The sequence below is a fragment of the Fusarium phalaenopsidis genome (genome assembly GCF_050370095.1).
Source record: "Fusarium phalaenopsidis strain FUZ10S chromosome Unknown contig_32330, whole genome shotgun sequence".
In the NCBI taxonomy this organism is placed as follows: Eukaryota; Fungi; Ascomycota; class Sordariomycetes; order Hypocreales; family Nectriaceae; genus Fusarium; species Fusarium phalaenopsidis.
The window spans coordinates 178,030-205,864 of NW_028145392.1; the positions used below are offsets into that span (position 1 = coordinate 178,030).

A 27,835-nucleotide genomic window follows, 5' to 3' on the forward strand; every position below is an offset into this window, starting at 1 on the left:
AGCTGATTTATACCTGTAGAGGTAACCATTTTCCAGCAATACAGGCAGAAGTGCAACCTCCGAAATCTTGTTCCAGACCCCGCTTCAAACTACCGCAATTGGATGGGTGCAGGATACCGTCGTACATCGCTGAGAAGGTGGGGGTGGACCTTTCAGGCGCATGTAGGAGGGTAGCCCATGGAGGGATCGTGCTGACCGCATGCGTCTTGAGCAGCGAGAAGCCTGGTGGGACGATCCCGGATTGGCGAACGTCACCAAAGTTCAGATGGCCGCACCATTTACGCCGCGGCCAGCTCCGGCACGGACCGGTGCCTTGGGACGATCTTGGAGCCCGGCGGAGAAACACCCGTATCGTGCTTCGCCGGTGCAGGTACAAATATATTCGTCTTGCGCCCATCAGCGGCGGAACTCAGGGCATTCCCCTTCCCCCAAGATGGATGGTCAGAACTTATTTACCCTCGTCACAATCGCCAGCAGATGCCATTCCCAGAACCCCACGAAGGATTGGCAACAGACCTTACGCATGCGACTAAAGTCTTGCTCTTACGAGACCATCTTCTACGAAGCAGTATCTCAACGCCCCCCAGCAGAGTGGGCTCGATGTTGGGATTTACACGAGTTTTACCATGAACCCAACGAGGCAGAAGACGAACCACAACCGTCATTCGAAGATATCAAAACGCGGCTCAATGGTGTAGGGATCGACACGGATTTCCGGACCGATCTACGATATCTGAAGATACTAGCATGCATTGGCGGGGGGATGAACAAGACACTTGTTACGAATCTAGAGGAGATGCAAGAGGGTGAATTGAAACTGGTTCTAGTCCAAACACTCGATCAGCTCGAAGCCCGTAAGGTGCTAGGAGCGCGCAAGACAATGGATGATCCGGCTCCCCTAACTCAGGAAGTGTGGATTGGGTGGGAGAAACGCCATCAATGGGCTTATCTAAGGGGAAAAGACAACGACTTTGACTTGGGGACGGAGATGGAGAGCCTGGTTATTAGACTGAAGGTTGAGTCGGGGCATGGCTCAGATATGTGACAGGAAGCTACTCCAATTGATACAATAAGTTGTCTCCCTGGACCTCAGCTGGGAGGAGAATTGCCGCGACAGGAGAGCAGCAGAAGCAACGAGTTTTCGTGGGGAGACATGCAGTAGGAGCTTGCGCCTAGCCAAGTTAAGGACCCGGCGATCGACTGAAGAGGTGGGGCGGACTGGTCAGCTCAACCCGAGATACACGCCCCCTTCAAGATCACAGTCCATGCACGAGTGGCCCACACCCATGCTATTGAGGCGTTGTTGGTTTATACCACCCTTGCGCATGACACGGCAACAGAAGCGGAAGTGCAGCCCCCTTCATGTTCCAGACTAAGAATGGCATCCATAAGAGCGCTTGACCGCGCTCAGATACCCCAACCCTTGCCTCACCTGCTCTTGCCAATTGTTTAGACACTTTCACGTCCCACTACGAACGGCGGTCCAATGGCGACGTTGTCCCCCATGGAACATTATTACCAGTACTATTGCCCATTTTCGTACTTGGTTCAGACTCACTTCCCAGGTGGTGATGCGCCTTGGCCATCTGGCATTGCCTATGTACATCTCACAGAGCGTGCAGTATTCTGCCTCGAAATTCCGAAGAGGCTAGAGCCCATTTTTTCCTTCCTTCAAACTACCAACTTTTGCGATTTCAACGCGCGTTGTCGTGAAAAACAAACAAAACGAATCATGTTACCAGGAAAACCGCCCTGTACATTGTGAGTTACTCACTATCAGCCGGGCTCCCCTAACCGTTTAGAATCGTTCAGGTATTTTCTCCTATAAAATTTGCCTATGCGACACTGGCTCCGAAATGCGTGCGAATTACGGCTGAGTTTCGAGACACGCCACAAGTAGTCAAAGTATTGAGTGGCACCGACTTCCTGGGATTCGCAATCAACTTCAATGAATCGCACCCGCTACCAGTTTTCTATATTGATCTACCACGCGATCAATTACCAACGGATATTATTCGCTTTGTCGCTTCTTCTGGGGAGTTAGTACTCTGCCGTCAACTCGATATTCTCCAGTTCCGTCCGTCTCCTCAACCCCAAATACTATCGGCCCACATTCCTTCCCAATACACCAAAAATCATGCCTTGTACGTAGCCACAAAGTTCAGGGAACAAGTCTCAGTCGACAGTATAATCAAGGCTATGCCATGTGTTCCCGAACAGGAGATTCATGCGGAGTATTATCACCTTCAGTATGTTCTACAAACTGCTATTTACAAGAGGTACTAATAGTTTGATAGACAGACTCAGCCTCTAAATATTGAAGGATTAATGAGGTTCGCCATTGAATACGTGCCTCGTGCCCGATGGCAAGATATTCGTGAGATGTTTCCTGGTATGGGATTTGATGAATTCGAATGCTATCGCGACCTTGTATGGAAGAAGTACAGCATGATGAAGTGGATTGTAGTTTCTTTCTAGTCTATGTGACATTCTGAACATTTCTATTCATTCCATTGCCGACGTCATCGTCCCTCTCATTAAGCCTGGGTGCAAGGCCGGCACAAGTGAAGGTTGCAGTACTTGCACTCAAAAATCATCCAGTGAGGCCCCGAGCGACAGTGCTGGCAAACCCACTGGATCAAGGTGCTGTAGGACTTGATCATCCGGAACGAGTGAGCACAAGCATTGGCCATCTTCCTTAGATCTAGGTCAGAAGAGGCATTAGTATAACCATAATAAAGAGGAAGTCAATGGGGTCTCACTGCGAGATAGATATAGCGGCGTGTAAATAGGGGAGTGTAGAGGTAGCAAGTAAACCAAGTAAGAGCGAGATTCGGGGAGGAACAGGCCTCAAATACTCTCACTGAGGGATCCAAGCACCAAGCATGTGTCAGCCGTTCCCTTGTCTGCTTCCTTTCTTTCACTTGTCCCCAACTCTCCCCCCGCCTCTTGTTTCCCCTTTGGAGATTCTGGTGCGCCGACCGAGCCACCCACCGTCGGGCCCCTGGTACGGAAGAAGCCCACGTTGTCGGAAGTGATAATTATCACAGAAAGCTTGACCCTGCTTTGCTCGTTACCGGCGGAAGCGGGCGATGAGCCACACGTCTACGTGAGACCGCGGCGTGTTATACTAAGGTGTTAGGGTTGGGTTTGTCTATTAGATATGAGATTGAGTCCCCACTATCGCATGTGTGATCCAGGCCCCACTTTCACATTATGTGATCCGTCTAAACTCATCAGCGATACAGACCCCAGTCCCTATCACATATGTGATCGAGTCCCGCTCTTGACAAACAACCAGATTTCCCTCTTGAACTCTGGTTGGTGTCAATCATAATTCTCATCTTCTTCCCCCCCACTTTCATCATCCTCATCATCATCACCGTTACTATCTTCGCCATCCTCATGATGTTCATGGAGATTAAACTGTCGGCGGATCAGTGCCGTCCCAGTATCAGCGTCGCCTGTCACACTGCCTAATTCCTCTACGAAACCTGCTGGAAGTGAATAAACACCGAGCAGTTCTGGTATAGACGTTTTCCGCAAGTTGTATAGATCACCGTCTGTAGCCATCTGAACCCCAGGCACTCTCAAGTCCCTGGGAAGATCTTGCATACCATCATTACCAGGAGGAAGGTGGTTCAGGATGGGCTGGACGATATGCGTGGATGATGCCTTGCAGATCTCCAAAAGAACTGGAAGCTCGTCTGCAACAGCAAGCGCCATGGCACGGAACTTGTCCTCTTTCTTAATGCCATCGGTCGTACGAATCTTATTATAGCACGTAAAGAGGCTCCTGGAGACAAAGACGTAACTGCCAGCGCCAAAGACGTCTGCCATCACTGTCAGTGGTCGCCAGGCATAGATCTTCTTGGCCAAGGTGCCTTCAGGAAGACCGAGCTTCCTGCTGAGATACTTGGCTATCCTCGTTGAAAGTGCCAACCCCGCGTTGGCATCTATTCCGTTTCTCGTGAGGAAGTCTTCAATATCTCCATTTAACCCTGCTGCGGCCGGGCTCGACCAACGATCCCATTCACGGACGAGCGACACCTTCATGTCGATCAGTCTAATATCATCGATCGTCGACATGTTTGGGCTGTCATGGTGAACGGCCTGGGCCCAACGTCGGGTGAAGCTGGATAGTGTCGCCGGGCCGCCCTTGCGGATCTCGTCCGCCACCCTGCCTGCTTTGCGGTCGAGGTCAGCGAGATGGTGTCGCGGGTGGCGGCCATAAAGGTGCGTCAGTGCATCGGCGAGGCGTTTCTGGCCTCGGCCGCCGAACACTTCATGTAGGACGGCGATGCCTATGACGCAGATCTCCTGCGAGGACAGTCTGCCGTCAAAGTCCCTTTCTTGCAGCCTTCGGGCAACGGCTAGGGTGTCGAAAGCCTTATCTCCCTCCTCGGGATGATGATTCTTGAGTCTGCCACAGCTGAGCTTGGCTCGCAGGGCCTCCACCAGGGTGGCCGGCTTGCCATCCCCGCCGAGTCCCTGCTTTGATGCTCGCGCAACGGCGCCCAGCTGTATCACGACGGGTTCGTCATCGGTCTGAGGGACCTGTGTGAGAATCAGGTTGGCAGGTGGTCGTGAAGGGATGTCGCCGTCTTCGTTATCGTCTCGATTGTTGAGCACATCCGGCAAAACCTGGGTTGATGCCTGGAAGAGTTGGGTGCCTCTCAAGAGCGCACCTGTCAAGGGAGGAAAGAGTGGCCTCGCACGACTCACATGGCTGTCCGTCCCCGGATCGCGTTCTTCGTCACTGACCTGGACACAGGACTTGGCAAGCTCATGGGCCAGATGTTCCGGTATGCCCTTCTTGACGAGGGATGCGTGCCACTGGCCGACAAACTTCTTGAGTTTCCTCTCGTATCTGGAGAGGGTCTCGGGCAGATCAGCGAGATCCTGCTCATCGCCCGGCGCCTCGGGCAACGATAATGTGTGCTGCGTTAACAAGCTGGCAGTGTCTGCACTTGAGACGGCGTGGGAGGTGGAATCCGGAAGGAAGCTAGACGGCAGGCTGCTGTGCGCGTCGGCGCCAGGATTCTGTCCAGAGCTGAGTGTCTTCCGCGAGAGAGACTGACTTGGCCTAGTCCCTGACGCGTCAGGGTCATTAGCAACCAATGAGCCCGCACCCGAGAACCCTCGCGAACCCTTGTCACGTCTGAGAACCGCGGTGGTACCGCTGTCATCCAGAGCGTGGCGTGCGGACGATCCGAGCCTCCCGGGTCGAGGTCTAGACGTGCTGGAAGAGTCGCCGGCATAGTTGGGCAAGCGGATACGCTTAGCGGGCTCTGCTGTGACGGCGGAGGCCGGGACAATTGTCCTTTTTCTGCCTGTTGGTGACATATTGCTGGTCTATCTCTCGATGAGTATGACTTCTTTCCATGGCCTCCTCCTTCTTCCTATTATAGACGAGGAAGGAAAGGGGTTGGTTGATGATACTAATGAAGCGACGAATGTATCCGCAATTTCCCAAGACTGCCGGGGTATATCACGCCATGGTCCATGCTGAGATGATCTAGACTGGTCTTCTTGCGCCGAGCGTCCTGGTCGGGACCAGCATATCAATCCTTTACATGGGACCAGCCCCCTATCACATGTGTGATAGCACGCTAAACTAATAGGCATAAGAGGAAATTATTATTCTATTAACATCTAATTAAATAATAGACTTAGTGCATGTTTAGAGTGTAGCTTGTTGATGCATATATATACAGAAATTTAAGGGGACCTCTAAGACCTTCTGTTACTTAGCAAGTTTATTTCTATTGTTCACTACCCTAGACTTAGCCCGCGGCATTTTTATAATAAGGCCCAGGTAATATATTCAGACTGGATCAATGGCATTATTTCGACGTCAAGCATTTATATCACTATCGTCATTATAGCCCCGGGGCGTCAGAGGGCCAAAATGCGGTCTACGCCCAAGGATCACAGTGGAAGAGGTGTTTCTTCCTCCTCCTTGTCTTTATCTAGCGCCCGTGCCACCAGACCTTAGAACACCATCCTGCGATACTTGCAGTCAAGCTCGCCTTTACCCGCAGTGTCCGAAAGAAGAACGCCGCCAATAGCGGCAAGCTCTGGCACGCTGCGGTTAGACTTCTTTTCTGGCACTAGCAACAGCACGTTTGCCAGCAGATTGGGTAATGGCAGCAGCACAGGCCCCGTCGCAACAGGCACTGCCTTCCCCGAGTCATCATCATCATCATCATCTCTGAGCTCGGATATGTCACCACCGATCGATGACTCCCCAGGGATTGCCAGGGTGCGACGAGCAAGAGATTTGGACGAGCCAGCCTTATCTAGACCTCTGGTTAGACGGCAATATGGCAGAAAAGAATGTATACCAGGTGCGCTCTTCCAGGCGCAGGCCTTAACATAGTACTGACACTTATATGAAATTAATTTGACAGACTCGATGGATGATAACGTAATGGACGCAGCTGTCCCGGGCAGCGATGTGTTGCTGAATGACCACTCGCTAGTATTTAGCCCCGATATGCAGATCGATCCGGCAGAGGAGGACGATAGGTCGTGGCATATACGCTCAACACCTCCTCCGTCTAGTCATAGATCTTACCGAGGTCAAACGCTTAATCTCTACCAAACATACACCTGGCCCGCTAACTATCCGCCCTAGACGGCATAATGGATAGGGAGAATATTGACCCACGCGAAAATATTATTACCCCAAATGAGCATCCCCTAAACGAAGCGCTGCACGACGAAGAACGAGCCGAGCCGATTGCTGCGGAGCTGCCCACACGTCAGGAAGTTTATAATTGGGTTGAAGAGGAAGACTTAGACGAAGGGGATAAACTGGCTCGACGTATCGTCTATATCCTCGCCGCGGGCCTGGTGTCATGCCCGGCGGATCAACACAAGAACCAGGACGCATCACACCTCGCAACTTGCCGCCGCCATCTGCACCTGCGTGAGACGTGGGCTGGGTCCAGCGCAAGAGTCAGCGGGTTATCCTTCGCCGAGCGAGAGGAGCAGTCACGACAATTCGGCCTAGACCGGACCGTCCGACCCCTTGATGCTTTAGTCACAGGTCTCCGTCGCGACCAGCTGCCGCCAGCTAGCCGGCTCGAGGCCCAATTCGCGGGCTGGCACGAGGACAAAGACTGGTCAGATGCCGAGGTCTGCCTCCACCAAGACGACGTGCCGCAGCGGAAGCTGGCGCCCGCCGTTCACGACATCGATAGCTTCCTACATGTCACGAAAGACCCGCATAGCCTGAGAGGGCCGCTGAACATATGTATCACGTCCCAGCCAAACCTCCTCCTCTCCAAGTCCATCCACGTTCGCGTGCCTATACGGGTGGGGGAGAAGATCAAGCAGGTTCCAATCTACCAGATCCCGCACACCGTGCTTGCGCACCAAAGGCCACGGACGGTCTATATGTTCTTCCCGCGGCTCTACGACGAGAAGCGCCGGAAGAAGGGCCCAGTGCCCCTGAGGGAGGAGCAGAACCGGCTGTTCTTTGACGGCTTCATCAGGCCGAGCATCGAGAAGATTGGACAACACTTTGTGCACCACTTGCCTGGAAGCTATGACTCCGTCCGGGCAGCATCGCGCATCGCCAGGGAGTCGTCGGGCTCGGCGGCTGTACGCGGAGCGGCCTTTGAGGTGCCATATAGCGAGGAGAACCTCCCCAGGCTGTGGAGCGTCATGCAGGAAGCACTCGATCGTGCGGAGCGCGACATGGCAACTGACGGGCTCCGGCCCGGCGTCGGCGGGAGCGTGTGGGAGACAGAAGATGCCAGTAGGCTGTGGCAGTTTGGCGATGCCATTTTCCTCTGCAGCTACAAGGACACCAAGCTGTGGCACCAGTCCTCCGGCAGCAGCATCGCGGGGGTGCTGGGAGACTTCCGCGCCCGATGTGGTGTCGTTAGCCTCGAGCAGGAGCGGGCAGCCAGCAGTCGCAGTCGCAGTCGCAGTCGTAGTCGCGGTCGCGGTCGCAACGCTGCCTACGGCGACAATAGGACAGAACCGACGCCGTGGAGGCAAACCCAGCTTGTCGATGTGGCGTCCGAGCTCCTGCCAACGAGAAGTGGGCATACCGTTCTGGCTCGGCGGTGCTGCCAGTACAACACCTTGCGTTTTCTCTACGGGCACTCTGGGGAGGCTCTGCTCGGGAGGGCAGCCCCGCGGGTGGAGGGCGAGGCTGATGGTGACTGGGATGACGAGACTGGTAGTAGCCAGGAAGATGAGGAAGGGGAAGCTGAAGCTGATCATGACGGAGACGACAGGCGAGCTCCACGCGGAAGGGGCGGCGAGGAGGATCAGGCTGCAGGAGAGGGTTGGAAGCCTCCCCGGATTCCGCGCGCCGCCACGACCGAGTACCCGGTACACATGCTGCGAGACTCCATCTCCATCACCTCGGAGCCCAGGAGAACTAGCCCTATATTTAGGCGCGGCGTCTCGTATGTACAATCCTACACCGTAGAGGAGGGGAACTTCAACGTGGCCGCCGTCTGGGCCTTCTCACACCCCAACATCTTCAACCTCGCGCATAGCGATGAGGCCTGGGCGGCAGTGGCCCGAAAGGGTAACATCAAGGCTAGCCGCCAGGACGCGGAACGGGCACTATCACAGTCAATCCAGCGCATGGCCAGCAACCTCGAGGACCCGTCACGGGGGTACGGCTGGCGGGTCGAGCTGCGCATCACGACAACACTCGCGGCTCAGCTGCGGCCGGCGGAGGAGGCTTGGTGGCGACTGATCAAGCGGGCAAACCGACTATCTGACGAGCCAGGCGCCATTGCCGTGACACCGGACCGGGATGCCTTTTACGTGCTCGCGGCTGGGGACTTGAACGCGTTCGTGCGGCAGAACATCGACAAACATCTGCGGCTCATGGACTACATTATGTCGTACTGGGCGCGAGACCCATCTACGCCGCAGTCAGCGGCATCGCTCTATGCCATCGTGGTGCTCGCTCTCCGGCATTTCATCAACCACCAGCCTCACGCGCTGGCCAGGATATTGTCTGCGCCCCTTGCGGCCGCTGCCGGGGGCAAGATCGGTCTCGACATGGCCCGCTCCAGAGAGCAGCGGGGGTTCGCCTTCTTCCCGAGAGACGTGGTGGACTGGCATGAGCTCCGGCTCCACGACTGGGCCACGGACCTGCTGCAGGTGCCACAGCTCGTCATTAAGGCACACTGGCTAGAAGAGGCATCGTTGCGGCAGTCTAGACACCTCATCGACCAGGTGATCAGCCTCGCCATCAGCAAGGATATCCACAGGCGGGAGCAGGCTGAAGACGTGCTCGGAATCCTCTCACAGCTCCTGATTCGCAGCTACAAGGAAGCGGCGTACCTGGCGCTCTTCCCGGCGAAGGGCAGAAGGAAAAGAGTGCCGGACATGGACGTGTTCGAGTTTACCCTGGCTGGTGTGCGTGCTGAGTCGAGAGCCGTGCAGGGCAGAGACTGTAATCCTCCGGGGAACCACCGCTTCTTCATCAAGCACGTTTCGACCTATTTTGCCTGGGCATGGACCCTCGCCGATAGTGACATTAGCCGTGGGCATCTCGAAAGCCAGCATTTCCGCGTGGAGGCTAAGAGGGCCATCAAGGCGTTCGAGCAGCTCAGCCGTAGTCCGTTCATCACGGCACAACGCTTCCTCTGCGTGCTGTACTACCGCTTCTGCCAGCAGGTACTCTGTTTTCCCAACCCCGACAAGATCAACGGTGTCATGTCTGTGACTGCCAAGAACGGCAGCCGCATAGTTCTCTGCACACATATCATCAAGCCATGCTTAAGCATTCCTGACGATGCCAAGCTGACAGACACCGTTGCAGCCATCGTGTTAAACCAGGAAACGAATACCCATCCACAACAGAATATATACCCATCTCATATTATCTATTCTATTAAGCAGATCCGTAGATATCTACATTTACCTCTATCTAGAGATGACCTGTGAGAGCGGTGGGTGTCGGATAGGAACTAGGGTTACCCTATATGAACGTTAAGAAGTAACGGGATGGTAGATGCCGTGTCGCATATCACTATTAGCTTCGTGCGATTGGATATGAAACTCGGGCCGTACATTGGAGTCATGTATCTGGTTTCATATATAGCTTTTCATATTAGTGATTCCACTATTTAGTCAAGTAGGGATGCAGATAACGGAATCGTGAATGCCCTGGTGAAATTTTAGTACTAGCTTAAGACCATAGTCAAAATCCCATAACAAATCCACGAGTGATCAAAGCCAAGTATAAGCTAGATCATATCATAAACCAAGAGTCAATGGAGTTATTTCCATATATTCTAGGCATTTTAGATCCAAGTTGCGCACTTTTCCCCACTTTCTTCCTCTTTCTCTGAAGCTTTCTAGCTTTGGACTCAATTATTGATCGGTACGTACCGCTACAGCCTTATAAGTGACCAACTTTATTAATTATAATTGAATGTATGAAGCGGAAGCTACGGGTATGACGGCAGAAACGGCGGAAGAAGATAGCTCCTCTTCAGGAGTTGTTTAGCTAACTTAACTAGCCGCATGCATATAGTCACCTGCGTTTACAATAATGGTTAGTCGAGCGGGCAATTCGTAGCCTCGTTTTGCGGAAAGTGTAGATGTAAATGGAGACGAAAAGGGAGCTTGAGCTCCGGCGTCACGTGATATACAGCCATAAAATTACCTACAGCAGCCGGAAGCTCTCCGTCTTCTTTCCACGACAAGCAACAGCTATCTCGGGCCTCAACCTGCTACGGTGGAATCCCTCTCTTGATCAAAAGACACAGATGAAACTCAGACATGGCATCGGCACAGCTCTACGCGATCGCACTCGAGCGGTCCACGCAGCCAGATCTGCCCACGGAGCATAACGAGGTTCCGCACGGGATGACACGGCTTTCAGACACAGACCGCGCAGCCTGTGAGGGATGGCTCCAGAAAATGAACTTCCTCCGCCCAGGTGAGGAAGAAGACGAAGAAGTCTGGGGGAAAATCAAGAAGAACTGGATCGGATACCTATCGGCGACGAGTCCCACGCCGGATGCAGCGCTGGCACCGAACCGCAAGGTTGTGCAGTTCAGGAGTGGCGGCGAGGATGCGAGAGAGCAGAGACGCAGATTTGTCCAGGATCGTCAGAGGCGCATGATCATCCAGTCGGCCTTCTGGAACGGGCTGGACGGGATAGAGGCCATGACGGAGCGATGGCCACGGGCGGCGCGGGCCGCATTGAACAGCATGGATGAGAGCGGGGAAGATGAGGATCGAGGTGCGTTTGAGAGCCTCGCGGCCGTCTACGACCTCAGTCGGCGACGACGATACCAGTCCATCTGGACGAGCCTGGTGGGGTTCATCGCTCATTCGCAAGACGAGGGCACGCTCGAGGAGATGGGTATGCGGTTGACGGAGAGCCAGATCGACGACATCCTAGATATCGAGCAAGAGGTCTGGCAGGTAGATCTCAAGGCGATAGCGCGGACGCGAGAGAAGGGAGGGTTCGAGGGCGTCTGGGCACCGATCCAGCTGCTGCTTATGAAGGCGTTGAGGAAGCCTAAGTCGACGCCGCGAAACAACCCACTCGTGTGGTGGATTGCGGTCCTCGCCCGATCGGCGGTTTCGGGGGATAATGGCGATGGAGACTTTATCAGCCGAGGGCGGTTCCACAAGAACCCGATGCCGATGGATGTCGACCTCGGAGAACGGCTGCGAGCGATAGTGCACTACAGCAAGGTCATTGTGCTCGACGACGCCTTCGCGAGCTGGTCGGGAGAGCCAGAGTGGATGATGGAGGTACAGAGCAGGCTGAACATGGTGAGCATCGAATGGATTAACGACGAGGGGGGTTCCAGGCCAGATGGACCACCCGGCGATGGCGGGCCGGTGTATTCGACGGATGCGTGGCGGTCGGTGGTGGCACATATAGCCGAGCAGACGAAGAAATATCTTGGGGGGAAGCCAAAGACGGCGATGGATAGGTTGCGAGCGTTGGCCAGTGCGATGGGGTAGGTATAAGAGGATAATTAGTATGGGATTTATGATTACGGAGCGTAAACTAGCCGTACTCGATGGAGTATAGATAAAATTATGTCCTTCTGGAGACCTTATGCCTTGCCGGTCTTGAAATCCCTTTGAACCTGGGGGGTGAGTATCTGTGCGTGCCTGATTATACTCCTCAAGCCCTTCTTAATGTTATGCCTCTTTCTTTCACCCCTAGGTCTGATTGTCTATATTCCCACCGCATATCCAATCATCGTAGTCAGGTAATTAGTCCGTCTATCTACCCACCCGTCCACAACTCACCACACCTATTATCCTTCCCGTTATAGAGGTATATCTTTGAGAGTAAATAAGGAAGAGCGGGTAGACATGTATTCGGTAATAATTAAAAACAGGTAGCTAAGCTAGAAATTAGAGTGAAGCCATACGTACTATTAATAAGAGCGACAGATAGGTGGAACCATTTTTATGTTGGGCCTGCGAGGCCTGATTAATTGTGACTGATTGGTGACTTAGGCGCTAAGGCAGCCATGCAGCATTATGCAGCGGCTGGAATCTCCCAGAGCCTGATGAAGAGTCTCAATTCTGCATGCTCGACCAGACATCGCATGAAGAGCCAGCTACGCGACCCTTGGCTTGCCCGTGCTGTTAGGCTTCATCCTCATTTGTTTATCACTTAGTCTCTATCCTCGGCTGGCCACCCACCCCACCATCATCATTCCATCTGTGCGCAACCAGAGTCGCGGCATGGAGCTCGCTGCGCATTGTCATCCAGAAGACCGAGAATGGACACAGAATCGAAAGTTCGAGCCCAACTTACGCTACGGAGACAACCTAGACCCGAACTTAATCCAGGTCCCCAGCGATAATGAGGACTGGACCCACGTGGCATGCGAAGACGACCATCCTTGCAGCAACTGCGAGCGGATCGCACCGCATGTCGACAGCATATTCATTGCAGTTGACGGCGCCTGCAGAGGTAACGGTCAGGCAAATGCCAAGGCTGCTGTCGGAGTATTCTTTGGTCAGACGTCCAAATACAACCGAAGTGTCCTATTATCCGATCCACATGTGACAAACCAAATCGCAGAGTTGAGAGCTGGCATTCTTGCTCTCGAACTGGCAAAAGATTTACAACGAATCAAGGCACTGGGAGATGAAAGGCCGCTACATACAGTCGTCATCAAGGCGGACTCGGAATACCTCGTCAAGGGAATGACTGAGTGGGTGTTCAAGTGGGAAACCAATGGGTACAAGTCTGCCAATCGAAAACCAGTCAAAAACTCAAAACTATTCCAAGAGTTGCATGAACTTATCAAGGATTTGAATACGGTCAATGTTGAGGTTCTGTTCTGGTGGGTACCTCGGGAGATGAATAAGGAAGCCGATAGACTAGCTAACGAGGCTTTCTGAGATGGGGGGATGACTTGGATATAAAACCATCATCATTATCATTGAATCAATCCATTGAGTATGATTGAGAAGCGCAAAATACTATTGCGTGTTCATTGCTAGTGATGAAAACCCATGAAATACCATCACGTAGTCCACCTGCTGGCTCCAAACCCTAGCGACGGCGGGGGCTTATTTATGTACGTCATGATATCCAGGGTCAGGTGAGGCATTTCCAGCAGAAACTCCTTAACATAACCCTCATCCAACAACTCCCGGTGCTCATAGAACGTCTCCACGATAGCCTCCCGCATCTTTGAGACCGCAGATGGGGTAGCAGTATATGCTTCCCGTGCCGCATCTAATAGACACCCAGATCCCCACTGGTATCGAGCTACTGCCTTGAACTTCTCCACCGATAGATCTCCAAGGCGAGATATGTCATATGTATGCGCAAGTGTGAATACCTTGGAATGGAGAATGAGATGGGAACCTTCGGGGGTGGCGGTCTCTTCAGGCGGATTATTGGCATATGAGACACCCATTTCGGCACTATCGCTAGACATAGGCGGTGGAATATTGTAGTCCCATAGGTAAAAGAACTGGACCACGCAATCGACGGCCTGGGGGTCTGCGTCCCCAAAATTAAATAAAGCTTTGCCAGTATCGTTACCGGATTCGGCTGTTTTCGCCTCGGCCAGGTGATGTCTCGTAGCATTATATTGGCAAGATCGACGTATCACGGGAGACCAGGAGCACACCACTGTGCGGTGTAGTTCATATAGCTTATGGGTCGACACAAGCTCGATATCAGAATACATGCCGGTATCGAGTAGCCTAATGCAGAATCAGAAGTCAGCTCCCACTAAAGGGGCGTTGTCCGAGTTGACTTGCTTGCGTAGCCACGTCTTTTGTTCCTCCATGATAGAATCGGCTCTATCAGGCACAAAAGATTCAATAACCCTATCCACCCCTTCCTGAACTATCGGCGATGGAAAGAGCTCTGGGAAGGCAGACCGAGCTTCGTATTTTGATTGGAATATGCCCTCTCTGAGCAGGTATTGGAGATTCTGGACGAGCTGGTCTTCGGAGAAGACGGAAACAGTTAGACGGTGTCGCCGAACGACTGCTCTGATCGATTTTTGTTTGCGCAGGGCGGCGTTCTCTGGTTTACAGAATATCTGCCTGCATCGCACAGAGGAGTAGACAATGATGCGCTCGGCCCTAGAGCGTTGCATGTGGTAGAGCTTAGAGCAGGCGGAAGGATGAGCGCGTTATAGAACACTCCGTCTGTCAGTCTACGAAGCAAATTACCTCGATGAGATAATAACCGGTAGGTGCATTATTAGCTTAGAGCAATAAATAAGGCGATGTTGATTGGGTAGACGTGGAATATGCTACATCGGCTTTTAGAGCCTGATTTTAAACTCAGGCATCAAGGCAGCCATGCAGTTATGCAGTATGTGCGACCGCCGAGGGGGGGTGATGTTCCACGACCGGGTCAAGCTTAATCGTTCTCTACTATAGCCTGCCTGCCTGCCTGTCTTCCTTTCTCCTGCCAGCATTTCCACTATGGACTCAGTAGTGATTGCTCAGTTGGACGATCAGGCCATCTATCAAGCGACAAAGGATATATTCGTTGGTCAGAAAGCTAAATTTCGAAAACTTGGGCCTGTACGAAGGTCTATCGAGAGTTATTCGAAGAAGAACATTTTGGTCCGACAATATGTGACCCTATACGGCGCTGAAGCTATACTTCAGACCGTACTAAAGCTTCTCTCCGATGGGGTCTATAAATCAACATTAATCGCCTGTCGTCGTTTCCCGGATCTATTCGAACCATCCGTGGCTCAGACCACAGCGAGGGATATGCTAGAGACAGAAGCTACCAGGAGCGAGGAGGCGGCGCTTGATGATATTATTCAAGCTAAATGGGCTGACGGTCAGGAAGTAGTAGATTGGGGGGAGACTACAGTTGGCTCACATGGTAAGTTCCAACAATGGCTGATGTAAACTACAGCAGTCTAATGATGTGTGATCAGACAGGGAGAATAACGTTACGGACGGCCAGGTCAACAGTTCATCGTTGTTCCCGGTTTATCTACCGTTTCCCAAGGAACATCTGCTCATGGAAAAACTGCAGAAGACTCTGGAACTTACTTGTTACGAGTTTGGGGCTCGAGTTCTGCCAGATATCATGCGAAAGCGTGGCTGGGATTGTCCCGAATCGGTAGAACTCAATAAATGGACGGAACTCTTGAAGCGTGAGGGGTTGGCGGTGGAACGGGACAGCACCCGCAAGCCCCTGAAAGAACCATTGCATTCGATCGCAAACATTAGACACACAGCTGTTCATCGCCTACGTACAAGCTCGATCGGATTGGAACGGTTTCTCGCTGATGCAGAAGAGCTTGCCGGAGCTCTAGGGAATACAGTATATGCGAATGCGATATCTCAGCTACGGTCGAATGCTGAGTCGGCACTCGCGGAGCTTAGGCAGAATAAGCAGTTTTTACAGTTACGGCTAGAAAAGACTCGAGCGGTAATAGCAAAGCAGCGGGCTGAACTGGATCGGAGGGAGCAGGAGGCCATGGATCGCGTGAGAGAGGAGGATGAGAAGTATGGAATGCTAGCGGGAGAAAGATTAGAGAAGGCGCTAGAGCTCATGGGAGATTTTAAAGCAATAACGAAGGGTGAGAATGATGTATTAGATGGCGTTAATGATGACATCGAGGAGATGACGGATGAGGACGACGGTAGTATGGAGGAGTTTGAGGATTGTGAGGAATAATCTTATGACTAGGGGTTAAAACGCAGTAAATCTGATGATCCTTCGTTTGGTCATTTAGATTAACATAAGTGCACTACTAAAAAGGTATCGAAGTTAGTAAGTGGTTAATGGAAAAAGATGGCTGGGGTATATTATTAAGAACCACGATAATGCTAGGATTGCTCTTAGCGTAGGGTAGGTTGTTTGGTGGGCCCGCTGATAATTCAGGGCCGGCAATTTCTCCACTCTCAACGACATCATCAATGAAGAGGGGCTCAAAGATAAGGCAGTAAGAGAGGCAGGGCGACTATAGCGAGCAAACGATACGACGGCGATCAACTACAGCGGTGACAACGATTACGATGCAGACGATAAGCAGGATTTGGGGAGCGATTGGATTAGTGGTGATATAATGACAATGATGATGATGGTGATGGAGGGTGCGTGGTACATCTAAGGAGCTCATTGAGGGTGCTTGCCGGGTTGGTGGTGTGAGAGTCGAGGAGTCGATCTGAGAGGCTTCTCGGCGTCGATACTTCCTTCCGCTGTCCTTTCCGATACGCTGTGCCTGCGTATCTCGTCTCTTTTATGGACCCGTTTCTAGTCGGGCTAGAAGTAGCTATCCGTTGGTAGTGGGGTCCAGGCGAGTTAAGGGATCTACAGTGGACGGTTTCTTAGGTGCAGGGTTGAGGTTGGAATAGTCTGGGGTATCTTGCACTGTTTTTATTTCGTGTTTCTACTCGGGGGTTTGGGATCTTGTCTCGCGTGAGCTGATCAGATCGTATCGACGGTGGAGGCTCTGGAGGCGGCCATCAATGTTGCTTGTAGGGCGAGGGTTGAGGCGTCGTGAAAGTCTTAGTGAAAATTGTTGGGTCGGCTAAGGAGCAGGATTAAAATCCTCGAAAATTCCACCACGACCAATAATCAAGTAAAAATCAGACCAACGGATGAAGAAAAGTGGTGCTAACCGGATTATCAGTAAAAGGATTATAGTCATCTCTATTTGGGCCTTTTTTACTGCTTTTGTTACCGATTTGATCGTCGATTCCAGTTGGAGGCCAAACCCGACCAAATGTTGCTTATGAAATACCGTTACACCCTTGTTGGTGGCTTTCAGCGGCGACCAATGCCATTGTGTTTAAACGCGGACGGTATCCACAAGGAATTTCATCGAGCCAATAGGATTGAGAATAACCGCGGACGGTGACCCCACTCTAGACGACCAACCCTGAAGACGAGACGGGCGCGCTCGTGAAGCCCAGGGCTGGGAGCAAAGTCGCCTCTGAACCATCAGCGTCGGGTACGACACAGCGAACAATGGCTCCTCCGCTTCACCGTTTTCCCAATGAAATAATTGCCCTCATATTCGCAGAGCTTCCACCAGAGAACCTCCTCCCTATTCGACAAACATGCAAGGACTTTCACGCTATAGCGACCCCTCTGTTTACTCAGCGTTATTTCCAGACGCGCCAGGTCATGTTTGAGCGGCGAAGCATAGATACCCTCGTCGACATTTCGATGCATGCCAGTCTCGCTCGACATGTCACGACCCTAGAATTTTGCCCCTATCATCTCTTGCCCCTTGAGGAGCTTGAAGACATAGACCCTCCGTTCAAGCCGTATGATGAAATCATGAAGATGATGGCGTCTGGTACTGAGGATTCAGGTGCCAAATCACCGCAGGATAATCGCCCGAGCCGGTTAGACCTAGACGCATATCTCGCGCTTTGGGAAGACCAGGAGCAAATGATCGAAACTCAGCACGCTTTTCATTGCTTGAGCAAAGCCATGTCGAACTTGACCCACTGCGAAAGGATCACCTTTGACGATAGCAACCGACCCTGGGGATTAGACCGCCTGGAAGAGACCATTGGCATCCTACCACAAAGGACGCTCACATTCTTGTCAACGAAAAGCGTCGAGCTCATTCGCCACGTCATACATGCTGTTCTTTCCGCAGCAGTCATCAGCAAGCTGGAGCTGAAGGATCTCGATATTAATATCGGCAGTCAGATGGAGAATGCCAATCGTATAAGCCCCCATATGCTTCCTATCCTGCCAACCCACATCACCAGCCTCCGCCATTTATACCTCATTCTCGACTCAGATAACCCCATTCCCGACCTAGCTAACCCTGAACCCCCGAGCTTCGACCCACCATCTTGGGAATCCGGCCTCGTTGAATTTATTGAGCTCTTCCCGCAGCTTTCACAATTCATGCTTGAATTCGAGTATCGCGACGATATCAACAGGTTCTCGCGATTTTCTACGCTTCTATATATCCCAAATTTAGAAGTATTATCGCTTGGGTTGATAGACTGCACCGGCGAGGAGTTGGCAGATTTTCTTCTTCGGCATCGAAACTCACTTCGGGAAATCTATTTCGACACGATCAACATCATATCTGGCACTGAATCGTCGTGGCACCTCCTTATCGAAAAAATTTCCGATAATCTGGAAATCGACCATTTCTCCATGGTTGGCTGCATGATTGAAGATACATACGTGCAGGATGAGGGCCCCTTAGAAGCCACTAATACGCAAGGTCTCGTCGATATCATATCTAAACTATCGAGGAGAGAGTGAGATCGAGATGCAAGCGACTGCCACGGCACGCCTTTTTACTATTTTCTATCATTAGCCTTGAAGTAAGATATGCCGAATCCATTGAGGGTTGACATTTGACTCCGGCAGTTGACGTTGTGTTGTCTAGGCAGTTCCCACCCCTGCCACTCTGCGCCTCTTAATTTTAATCACCCATCCCCTTACGGGGAAGATCAATCACTTTGGCTCGGCAGTTATCGTTGTGGCTTTAATAGGGAGCTAGCATTATGGCTTCAACAGGAGGGGGAAAAAAGCAAAAAGAGCAGACAATAAACTCTGCCTCAATTGATGTAAACATACCCATCGAAGACAAACAAGCAGGCAGAGCCGGTCGGTGAACGGGTCTGTAAGCTGTTCATTATAACAAACATTATTCTTTACCGCCCAAATACTATTACTCTACACGCCAAAATGGGTCGTCGTGCGCTCACTTCAGAGGAAAAAGCAGATAAGCTCGAGCGCGAACGGGAGCGGGCGAGACAGCGTCGGCTGGGAGCCCGCCAAAACCAGCAAGCACACCACATCCAACCAAACCTCGACGACTTAAATAATACTCGCCCAGTTACCTACTCGAGCGATCCGCTTCCAGAAACGGTTGCATAAGGCATCATCTTTGCTAGCATGCCTCTTCTTTGTCTCTACTTCCCCTTGGGCTCGCGAGCTAACAGTCGTACTCATCAGCAGATAATGGGGACCAGAGCAACCCTGCTACCCTAGACCTGGTCGACGAACAACCGCCGCCCATTACCCATCGGGGAAGCCGAAGCCTAGGAATCGCTAATCGACCGGCCTCGACGATTCACGAACCGGTAACTGTAGCGAGCGAAACGAATCTGCGACCGGAAGCGTCCGCGGGACCACCCGCACCAACACGGCCGATCAATAAGCAAACATTTCCCAACCCCAACCATGCCGCGGCAGCACATCCTGCAGCCACAAACCAGTCGAGTGCCGCCGGACAAGACGAGGGAGAAGAGATCTCTGCAATCGGAATTCCGAATTCAGATTCGTCCTCATCAAATGATGAGCAACCAGGCCTTAGACCTGGCCGTCCCCGGTTAGACCCCGATATATCACCGCGTGGGCGAACGCGTCTCCGCGTCCAACGACACCGCGACCAGCAGCACCTTGCAAGGGTACAACAGATTGTTCATCAGGCTGCGGTCACCCAGGAGCTGCCACCTACCGTCGAATTCTCCGTCTTGACCTTACGTGATGATTCGACCCCATCATCTCCGCCCGCCCAAATCTCGTCTTGGTCGGGTCCCGAGCTTGGGTTTGAGGAAGTGTCTCTTCCCTTATCGTCGACGGCTTCCCCCGTTTATATTGAGGGTAGCCACGGTGATGACGCTGAGAGCTCCTCGCCCGATGCCAATGCCGTGTTGCTACCGACGGCCTCAGCACCATCATCATCTCCCGGCCTTCCTCGGCAAGATGATGGTCAGTCATCATCTCGGCCGAGAAGTTCTACTTCGTCAATATCAGACTCGCCGGACTGCTTCATCCCATCAGCCTCGCCTTCACTTGGGCCTGAGAATCATCATCATCCAATCCTTGGCGGCTTTCTCCAAGTGATCCACGACCAGGATACTGCCGGCGGCCCCGATTTTCTACGCGCACAGGGCGATTTATATGATCGCGTCCTCCGCACATTCTTTAGCCGCCAATGCGAATGTAAGTCATCATCATATCATCATCACCCGACCCGACCCTCTTGAGTTGCAGAGGTGCTCACATCATATGCTCAAACTAGGCCCGAATTCACGCGAGCTCGCTGAATCCGAACACACCGATACTCTTCAGGAAAGAATTGAACGTCTCGGCCACTCTCTTCCTCCCTTGCCGGCCGTCTTCGCGGAGCGTAACAACGCCTGCGACCCTCGTGCCTCTTTCCCCCATTGGCAAAGCTTTCTCTCTGCCCAACCCCCTGAGCCGCTCTCTTTCCGCAAGACACAGGCCTCCCTCCCACATAATTCGGTGACTATCACGCGCCAGTGGGATGTTGATAGCATCTGGTTTGGGGCCAAGAGTTTATCCGCCATTCGAGCCCCTAACCAGTTTCAACTTTCTTTCTTCCCGCCTCATAAGAATAACATCTCCACCAACCAAGTCATCCAGCCCCACGGCCTTGATCTAGCACATACTCGGCACACTTGTATCGGCACTTTTACCACCGCCGCCGTCCGCTTCTCCGTCTTCCTCTTCTTCCCTCATGGAGCCCGTTCACAGACACGGGCTTCCGCAAATAGTCTCTCTCTCGCACGATTTAGAGACCTATCCTATCCTATCCTACTACTGTACGCAGTCGTGCTGGTAATTCGTTCAATTACATAGAAACTGGTCTGTGCACGTTGCTGGGTCGTCCGTGCACGCGTCGCGTCTTCCTATATTTCGTTTAATTACAACACTGGCAAGTTTGGCGACAGTGGCGCTCGGGCCAGCCGCCACGCTCTGCCGCAGAGCACGTAAGATAAATCACGTGCAACACAGCATTACCCCGCCAACTGCAGGTAAGATAACGAGATTGCGGAAACAAACATTCTCATCCATCGCAGACTGCCAATCGCGCGTTTGGACATGGACATTCATGCCTGGCTAGAGAATATCGCAGTCAGTCGCCATTGCGAAGGTGCAGGTTCTCGGACCGTCAAGCGACGACGCCTCCATCCGCCGACACCCGAACCCTCCATTACATCTGGTAACAAGGCTTCACCAAACATGCCCAACACACGCGAAACGAGCCCAAACAAGCGAAAAGAGCCCACTGGTAGTGATAATTCCCGCTCAAAACGCTCTGGAGGCATTCGCTCCGAGATCGAGCTCGAGCAGCCTTCTGAATTCTCGCTCCCTGGATCCGGACGACTCTCCCCTTCAAAACAATTCCACTTTTGGAGACTCCAACCAGGCGGGATTGACTACGGAGACCTTGCGCACTTTACCGACAAGCCTCGAAGCTTGCGCCGACTACTGAGCAGAATTGACCACGTCATGGAAGGATTTGCGATTGTTTCCACGACACGGCGAGATGAGGTTTTGCAGGCTGGGAACATGTGCGACGATGAGTTTGACTGGGCTCAGGTTGGCTCCCATTACTTCTCTGCTGAGCGTGATGCGCTTGGTGGGACGCCATCAGTTAGCACCGTCCTGGACATACTGGACAAGGCGGCCGAGTGCAATACGCATGGACACCATGAAGATGCTTGGAACAAATCGGTCCATACTCCGGTGCTAGAGCTCGCCTTTCACCAAGACAAGAAACGGATAAAGAATCAGCTTATTACCTCCGCAAGCTGGTCAGTACTGACTACTGAGCAACCCTCTACTAGTAGCCAAGGCTAATTTTCGTTAGTATCCACGCTGCAATTATGCCTGACTACGGAACGCCAGGAACGTCGAAAAAGGTTGACTTTTGCGTGCACATCAACCCGCGGAATGACTCACCGCCGAAAGAACCTTCACGAGTAGCAGATGCAATCGACCGCCTTGTCCATCAACTACCCGGGAAAGTCTTCAACTTCACCGACTTTGAACCTGTTCAGAATCGTCCCATCGCCTTAAGCATCGAGACCAAGAAGCCGACTGAGGGGTTTGACGTGGCCAAGCTGCAGCTCGGCGTTTGGCAGATGGCACACTGGGCGTTTCTGAAGTACTTGATCAAGACTCAGCAGATCAACGAGGAGTCAAGACTGGCGCAGGAGCAGCAAGATGGAGCTGAGGCTGATGTTGTAGGCGATATCCGCATGGCTCAGTCAACCCAATCTTTGCCGCTTCGCCAAGGACAGCCGAGTACTACGCTGTCACGCCGAGATCAGCAGTCAACAAGACAGTTTGAATTGCCTGAGTTTCTACCCGGCATTATCATAAACGGCCACAACTGGTGGTTTACTGTTACGACGTTTAACGGTTCCAGAGTTAGCTTCTGGGAGAAGGCTCCGATCGGTAGCACGGACAATACGAAGGGCATCTACAAACTGATTTGCAATCTTCAGATACTACGGCAATGGGTGGATGAGGTATACTGGCCATGGCTTCGGGAACTGATTTTACATTGCTGAGTGTGACAGCATATTGGGGGTAATAATCAGAATGGTCATGGTAAGAAAGATGACGGATTATCAAGTTTTGTGGAGGCGAAGAATAGTTTGGGCCGACAAGTTGATAAGGAAGGATAGAGAGAACTCATAAATAGTTACTCGCCTCGGAAAGCCCAATTTCGATAATCATTTCTGGAACTAGATATTCTCATCCTACAACTGATTCACATTCACTTCAATTGAATTGTCTTCTCCTTAGCTGCCTCCAGCCAGACGCGCCTTTCCAGCTCGCACGTCGGCGCACGCGTCGACCAGCGCCCATAAGCATCTTTGTACATGACTGGCTGCACATCAACTGTTCGGATTTTGTCCTCCGCTGCAGGATTCGATGCGTTGATCATTTTGAGTAGTCCAGCACGCTCATAATATCCGTCCTTCTCTCGCAAAACAAGAACGACCGAATTCTTTTCTTGTGAACGTATTCCAGTCTCTAGAACCATGGCCGGAAGAGTGAATTCCGTTTTTTCTTCCAATGACTTATCATCGAGATAGAAAAAAGAGTACGTCAGAACATCACTGGTAAACGGAAGAGCAGCCCACATTCCATTCTCAAGACTCAGTATGTCGTGTCCCTCACGATGGAGATCCTCGGCATCTGAAGCCCAGTCAATGGACTCAAATGACACATCCATCATTTTCCCTGTTAATTGAATAACAGGTTCCATGTCCGGTTGCTGAGGCTCGCCGCAAAGCTTGATATACTCATCGACAGATATTAGCTCTCCGGTCTTCGTTCGCAACTGAAGTGTGTAGTCGGGACTGTCGCGGCTAGTTAATTTCAAGCGCCCCTCCCAGCCTGTCCATGACCAGCTTGGAAATTCGGGTCTCCTGGTCGCAGGCTTAGGGTGATACCATGCATTGATCAGGTGCCTCTTCTCTGGATGAATCGGATTCCCTTGAAAGTGGCACCAGGAATGCTTTGTCTTGAAAAAGCTGAGGATCCCCATGAAAGCATTCAGAGAATCTGACTCATGTGAGAGCTGTCTCTTACTGTACTCCATTATATGGCCTCCTATGTCCTGCCTGCGTATGTACAGCGGTTCAATGTCGACAAGTACTGGAAGTCGTCTTGCTTTTGAACCATCAGGCGTATGCAAAGCTTTCATGGGGATACTGAAGGACTCGAGGCAAGTCATGTTGTTGCACTGAAAAATGACTTGTTCATTGGTGAAAAAGATTCTCCTTCGAGATAAAAACCCTTCTTGATATGTCCAGCCTCTTTCAGCCCATTTGGTGGTCCGAATCTTCTCCCTAGGGGGTGTACCAAGGTAGCTGAATTGTGTGCCGTTTATTTGCGCACGTTCTTGTTGCTCGCGAGGTATAGTCACCCCAGCCAAACCATTGCTGGAGTCCTCTCCGGCGGCAGCAATGATGGTGAAATAGGCTTCGGAGTAGATTTTGTCCATTCTTTTGAATACTTCGTTCCTCGATTCGTGATTTTGGTTGATGCACTGCGAACCATTAACAGTTGTTGAACAACTAGCAACTCGATATTAAACGCACATGTCGATCGACCCATAAGTAGGGACAACCTAGACTCCTGGCTACTGTGATGCTGTCCTCGACGACCTTAGAAATTTCGCTGCTGCCGTCGGATTGCGATTTGTCGTTCTTCCCCCAGACGTATGATAACGCGGCATATTTTTGGTCCGTTAATATTGTTTCTTTAGTCAGAGGTTTGCTAGACAAGCAGTCTATGACTTCGAGAGACTGAACACGAGATTTAGCCTCCAACGTGCACTCTCCCAGGTGATGTTCATCACAGTAGCGAATCCAAGACTGAATTTGACTGTAATCGACAGCCAGGGGCTCGAGATGACGAGGCCAAAGAATAGAAGACGATCCGACGGTCGGTTCAATCGCCAGAAGATTGCCCATGAGTTTGCGTTTTTTCATCTCCATTTGTTCTTTCTGCGAACCAATACATAGTAGAATTGTATCCGTAAGATGAAGATTTGAGAGTTGAATGGCTTTCAGTCTCATAAAAAGCCAACTGGCTGACACAGCGTGGAGAAAATTCGGCAGGTCGCCTGAACTTGGGGGCTTGAGTAATGCAAGTAATTGACAGATCCGGCAACGGGATAGTTTCAGCTCTTGCTGAGACTGGCAAATTTCTATAATAGCGTGGTGCCGCTGGTCAACGAGCTGTCGGGTCATAGACGACCTTAGCAAATTACTGCATCGTGAGCAATGATCTGTAGATTCATCGATATCTCGGCTTGAATCAAGCCTCCTCTTTTTACTCGGAAAATCCGACATGGGGGATGGGGGGTGGGAGGGTAGGAATCAGAGTTTGGATTGTAGTGATTAACAGCGAGAAAGATTTTCTTGATACTCTTTAGGAAGTGGTGTTTCTAGGAATGGGTGAAGATGTGTACTTTACTCTTGTCGTCGGGCCAATCGCGCGACCCAGCGGAGCGGAGTGAGCTCTGTCGGAGCTGGCTCCCCCGGCCCACCCTTCAGGTTGAGCCAGGCATCCACGCAGGTCCTGGCCTGAGGCTTAGACGTAATGGCGTTCAAGACTGCACTTAATTGGCTTCTCCGGCCCGCCCCATGCTGATCGCTTAGAGCCTACTGGATGGTCTGCGTTATCTAGTCGCCCTCAAAGCAAAAATCTTGCTGCTACGTTGCAGGTGCTGGTTATAACCGAGCTTCCTGTCCTACCTCAAACGATACGAAGACCTATGAGTTGCTTATCTACCGGCAGCAGCCAAGGCGGATAAAACCGGCAAGATGCGGTGTTTTCCCAGCCAATGTTGCCGGAAATGCCTCAAACCTGCAGCAACACCAAAACAGTCATGCACTTTGCCGTCCGAACTGCACCTGGCCTTGGTCGAACTGAGATGGCTTACTGGGGGGTTGCGGGGGCGCGTGATCAGCTGTGCTACGTTTATGGGGGCCGGAGCGGTGGTCAGACCATTCCGTCGTTATTGCAGCCTGACAGCTCTTGGTGTTGTGAATCAGTATTGTGGATCACTCTCTGTGGTACGGAGTAATGAGGCCAGACGGCAAGTGGGGCTCAGATCACAGCAGCGAGTCCGCGTACACGTTAAATATAACTTAGAAAAAAACAAGAAATGCATCATAGCACTTCTACTTTATAATTGTACCATCGACGTAAAATAGATAGTAATAGTACTGCTCACCTACATAGTATTTACATATAGCTAAAACTTCCTAGCGTAGTCCTCTAAGGGCTCAACAACAGCTGCTAGAACCTCGTGAACAAACTCTGCCTTTCCCAGATCCGGAACGACCGAGAAGCGAATGCCAACGCAACGCAAGATCACGTCCGCTAGCTCTCGATCCAGTGCCAACCGAATGCAATTGTGCGTGAAAATTGGGACAGCAGGATGTTCTAACGAGACGAGTATATCATCTCCGTCCCAACCCTGGGGAAACCAGACCGATGTTCCTAGGCCAAGTATGGTGTATGCCAACTTCACACCTAGGCGAATTCGTTCATCCAGGTAAGGTACTGACTTGTAAAAAGCCTCAAGGTCTTCAGCCCCTCGCTGCTGAGCGCCTGGCTGATCAGCCCGATCAAGGCTTAGAGAAATGATCTTATCGCCATCTTCCAGGTAGCCAGCCCTCCCGGATGGCAGGGGATCGCTCAGAAAGTCACAGGCAATCTTTACCGGTGACGATCCGAGGTTGGGCCTAGCGAGAGCCTGCGTCGTGCGGCTCGGTGTAGGGGCAAATCGCACATGAGAACGAGACAAGCTCACTGCCCCCTGATTTTGCGGCTGACTAGAGGTGGGAAAAGTTGGTGAACATCAAGGGCATCGTATCCCGATCTTGTGGTGAACTGACCTTTGTCCGGATGAAGTGCTCGCAGACGTGTAAGGAGCCGTGTCTGCCCCTCGCGTCCGTTCTCGCTTTAGCGATTTGGCGGGTTTCTTAGGCTGCCAGGAAGTCTCTGCATCTGGTTTGGAATGGAGCAGAGCTGCCTGAGTGGTAGACAAAATAAGTTTGGAAACACTATGCTCCTCGCCTGCCTTGATTCCTGCCTCAAACTCGGTCGCTGATCGAAGTTGTTCCTTGAGCTGGGAGACTTGGTCGACATTGACCCGGTCTTGGCTCTTCTCAGAAGAAGTTGCCCCATCGTCATCAGGATTAGAGAAGTCGACCTTCACTAACTTCGCTCCGTCAAAGGGACCGAAGAGTAACTTCAATGAACCGCGTCGTCGCGATTTAATATAGGTCCAGTGTGTTGCGATTCCACAACGGTGGGAGCTGCTGCATGCACAGGTCCACCTCGAAGGCTGGAATAACCGACATAGTCTAGCAGCCTGAGTCTGAAGTTCTAGAAACGGTGCTGCCCTCGTCACACAGGCTTCCTTGCGTCCTTTCGCCATGATAGCGGGCCCAAGGACGGTGGCTTGCGCAATATGGAGGTCTGTTTCCAGGAATCCGCGAATGCTCGCGTTGATGGCTGCGACTTCGTTCAACAGTTTTCGCTTATTGGTAAAGCTGAAAGCCAGTCTGAGCGTCGTCTCATCGACTGTCCCTGGGGCTGGAAGGCAAGCCTGTGGAATGTGCTCGTTAGACGGTTTCCAGATCAGGGCTCGTTCAACGGCCTTCATTGATGTAAACATCATTCTAACGTACCTTCCCATCACGAATGGGCAAAAGGGAAGACACTTCTTGTACAATTTCATCCAGGCGACGGAATTTGCTGATGAGCCATGCGAATTCGTCATGTCCGATTCGTTCCCTCAGCGTTGCCTGGGTTGTCGTGTCGTACCAAAGGGAGGGTGGGCGATCGTTCAGCAGACTGAATTCCGTCTTGGCACTGAGAGCCAGAGGCCGCAGAAGGAACTTGACATTCTGCCTGTACGCAATCATTTGGTCCTCGATGGACCCTACCATTCCCTCGAATGTTTCGCGGAATTTCCACCACACGGAGCACTTTTCGAGGTGCGATTTGAACAGCTTGGCGCCCCCCATGAGAAGCGGGAGAGCTCCTAAAACGACACCAGCAACTTCGAACCTGGACATTTTGGTCACT

The 27,835-nt window shown here is 51.9% G+C and overlaps 4 protein-coding genes across 4 annotated transcripts; 2 read left to right on the forward strand and 2 right to left on the reverse strand.

Annotated features, from left to right (window-relative positions):
* Nucleotides 1-3,327: 3,327 nt before the first annotated feature.
* On the reverse strand, nt 3,328-5,346 carry LRP88_12999 (uncharacterized protein; the record flags this gene model as incomplete). Its single annotated transcript, XM_083249383.1, has 1 exon — nt 3,328-5,346. The coding sequence occupies one exon, from the start codon at nt 5,344-5,346 to the stop codon at nt 3,328-3,330; it is 2,019 nt and encodes a 672-aa protein (XP_083094868.1).
* A 1,302-nt stretch (nt 5,347-6,648) lies between these two features.
* Nucleotides 6,649-13,377, forward strand: LRP88_13000 (uncharacterized protein; the record flags this gene model as incomplete). Its single annotated transcript, XM_083249384.1, has 3 exons — nt 6,649-9,798; nt 10,786-11,870; nt 12,585-13,377. The coding sequence occupies 3 exons, from the start codon at nt 6,649-6,651 to the stop codon at nt 13,375-13,377; spliced, it is 5,028 nt and encodes a 1,675-aa protein (XP_083094869.1).
* An 8,071-nt stretch (nt 13,378-21,448) lies between these two features.
* Nucleotides 21,449-22,742, forward strand: LRP88_13001 (uncharacterized protein; the record flags this gene model as incomplete). Its single annotated transcript, XM_083249385.1, has 3 exons — nt 21,449-22,023; nt 22,080-22,669; nt 22,720-22,742. 3 exons carry the CDS (start codon nt 21,449-21,451, stop codon nt 22,740-22,742), a joined length of 1,188 nt encoding a protein of 395 aa, XP_083094870.1.
* A 3,249-nt stretch (nt 22,743-25,991) lies between these two features.
* LRP88_13002 (uncharacterized protein) lies at nt 25,992-27,825 on the reverse strand (the record flags this gene model as incomplete). The annotated part of the gene is made up of 4 exons (XM_083249386.1): nt 25,992-26,574; nt 26,638-26,959; nt 27,104-27,353; nt 27,436-27,825. 4 exons carry the CDS (start codon nt 27,823-27,825, stop codon nt 25,992-25,994), a joined length of 1,545 nt encoding a protein of 514 aa, XP_083094871.1.
* Nucleotides 27,826-27,835: the final 10 nt, after the last annotated feature.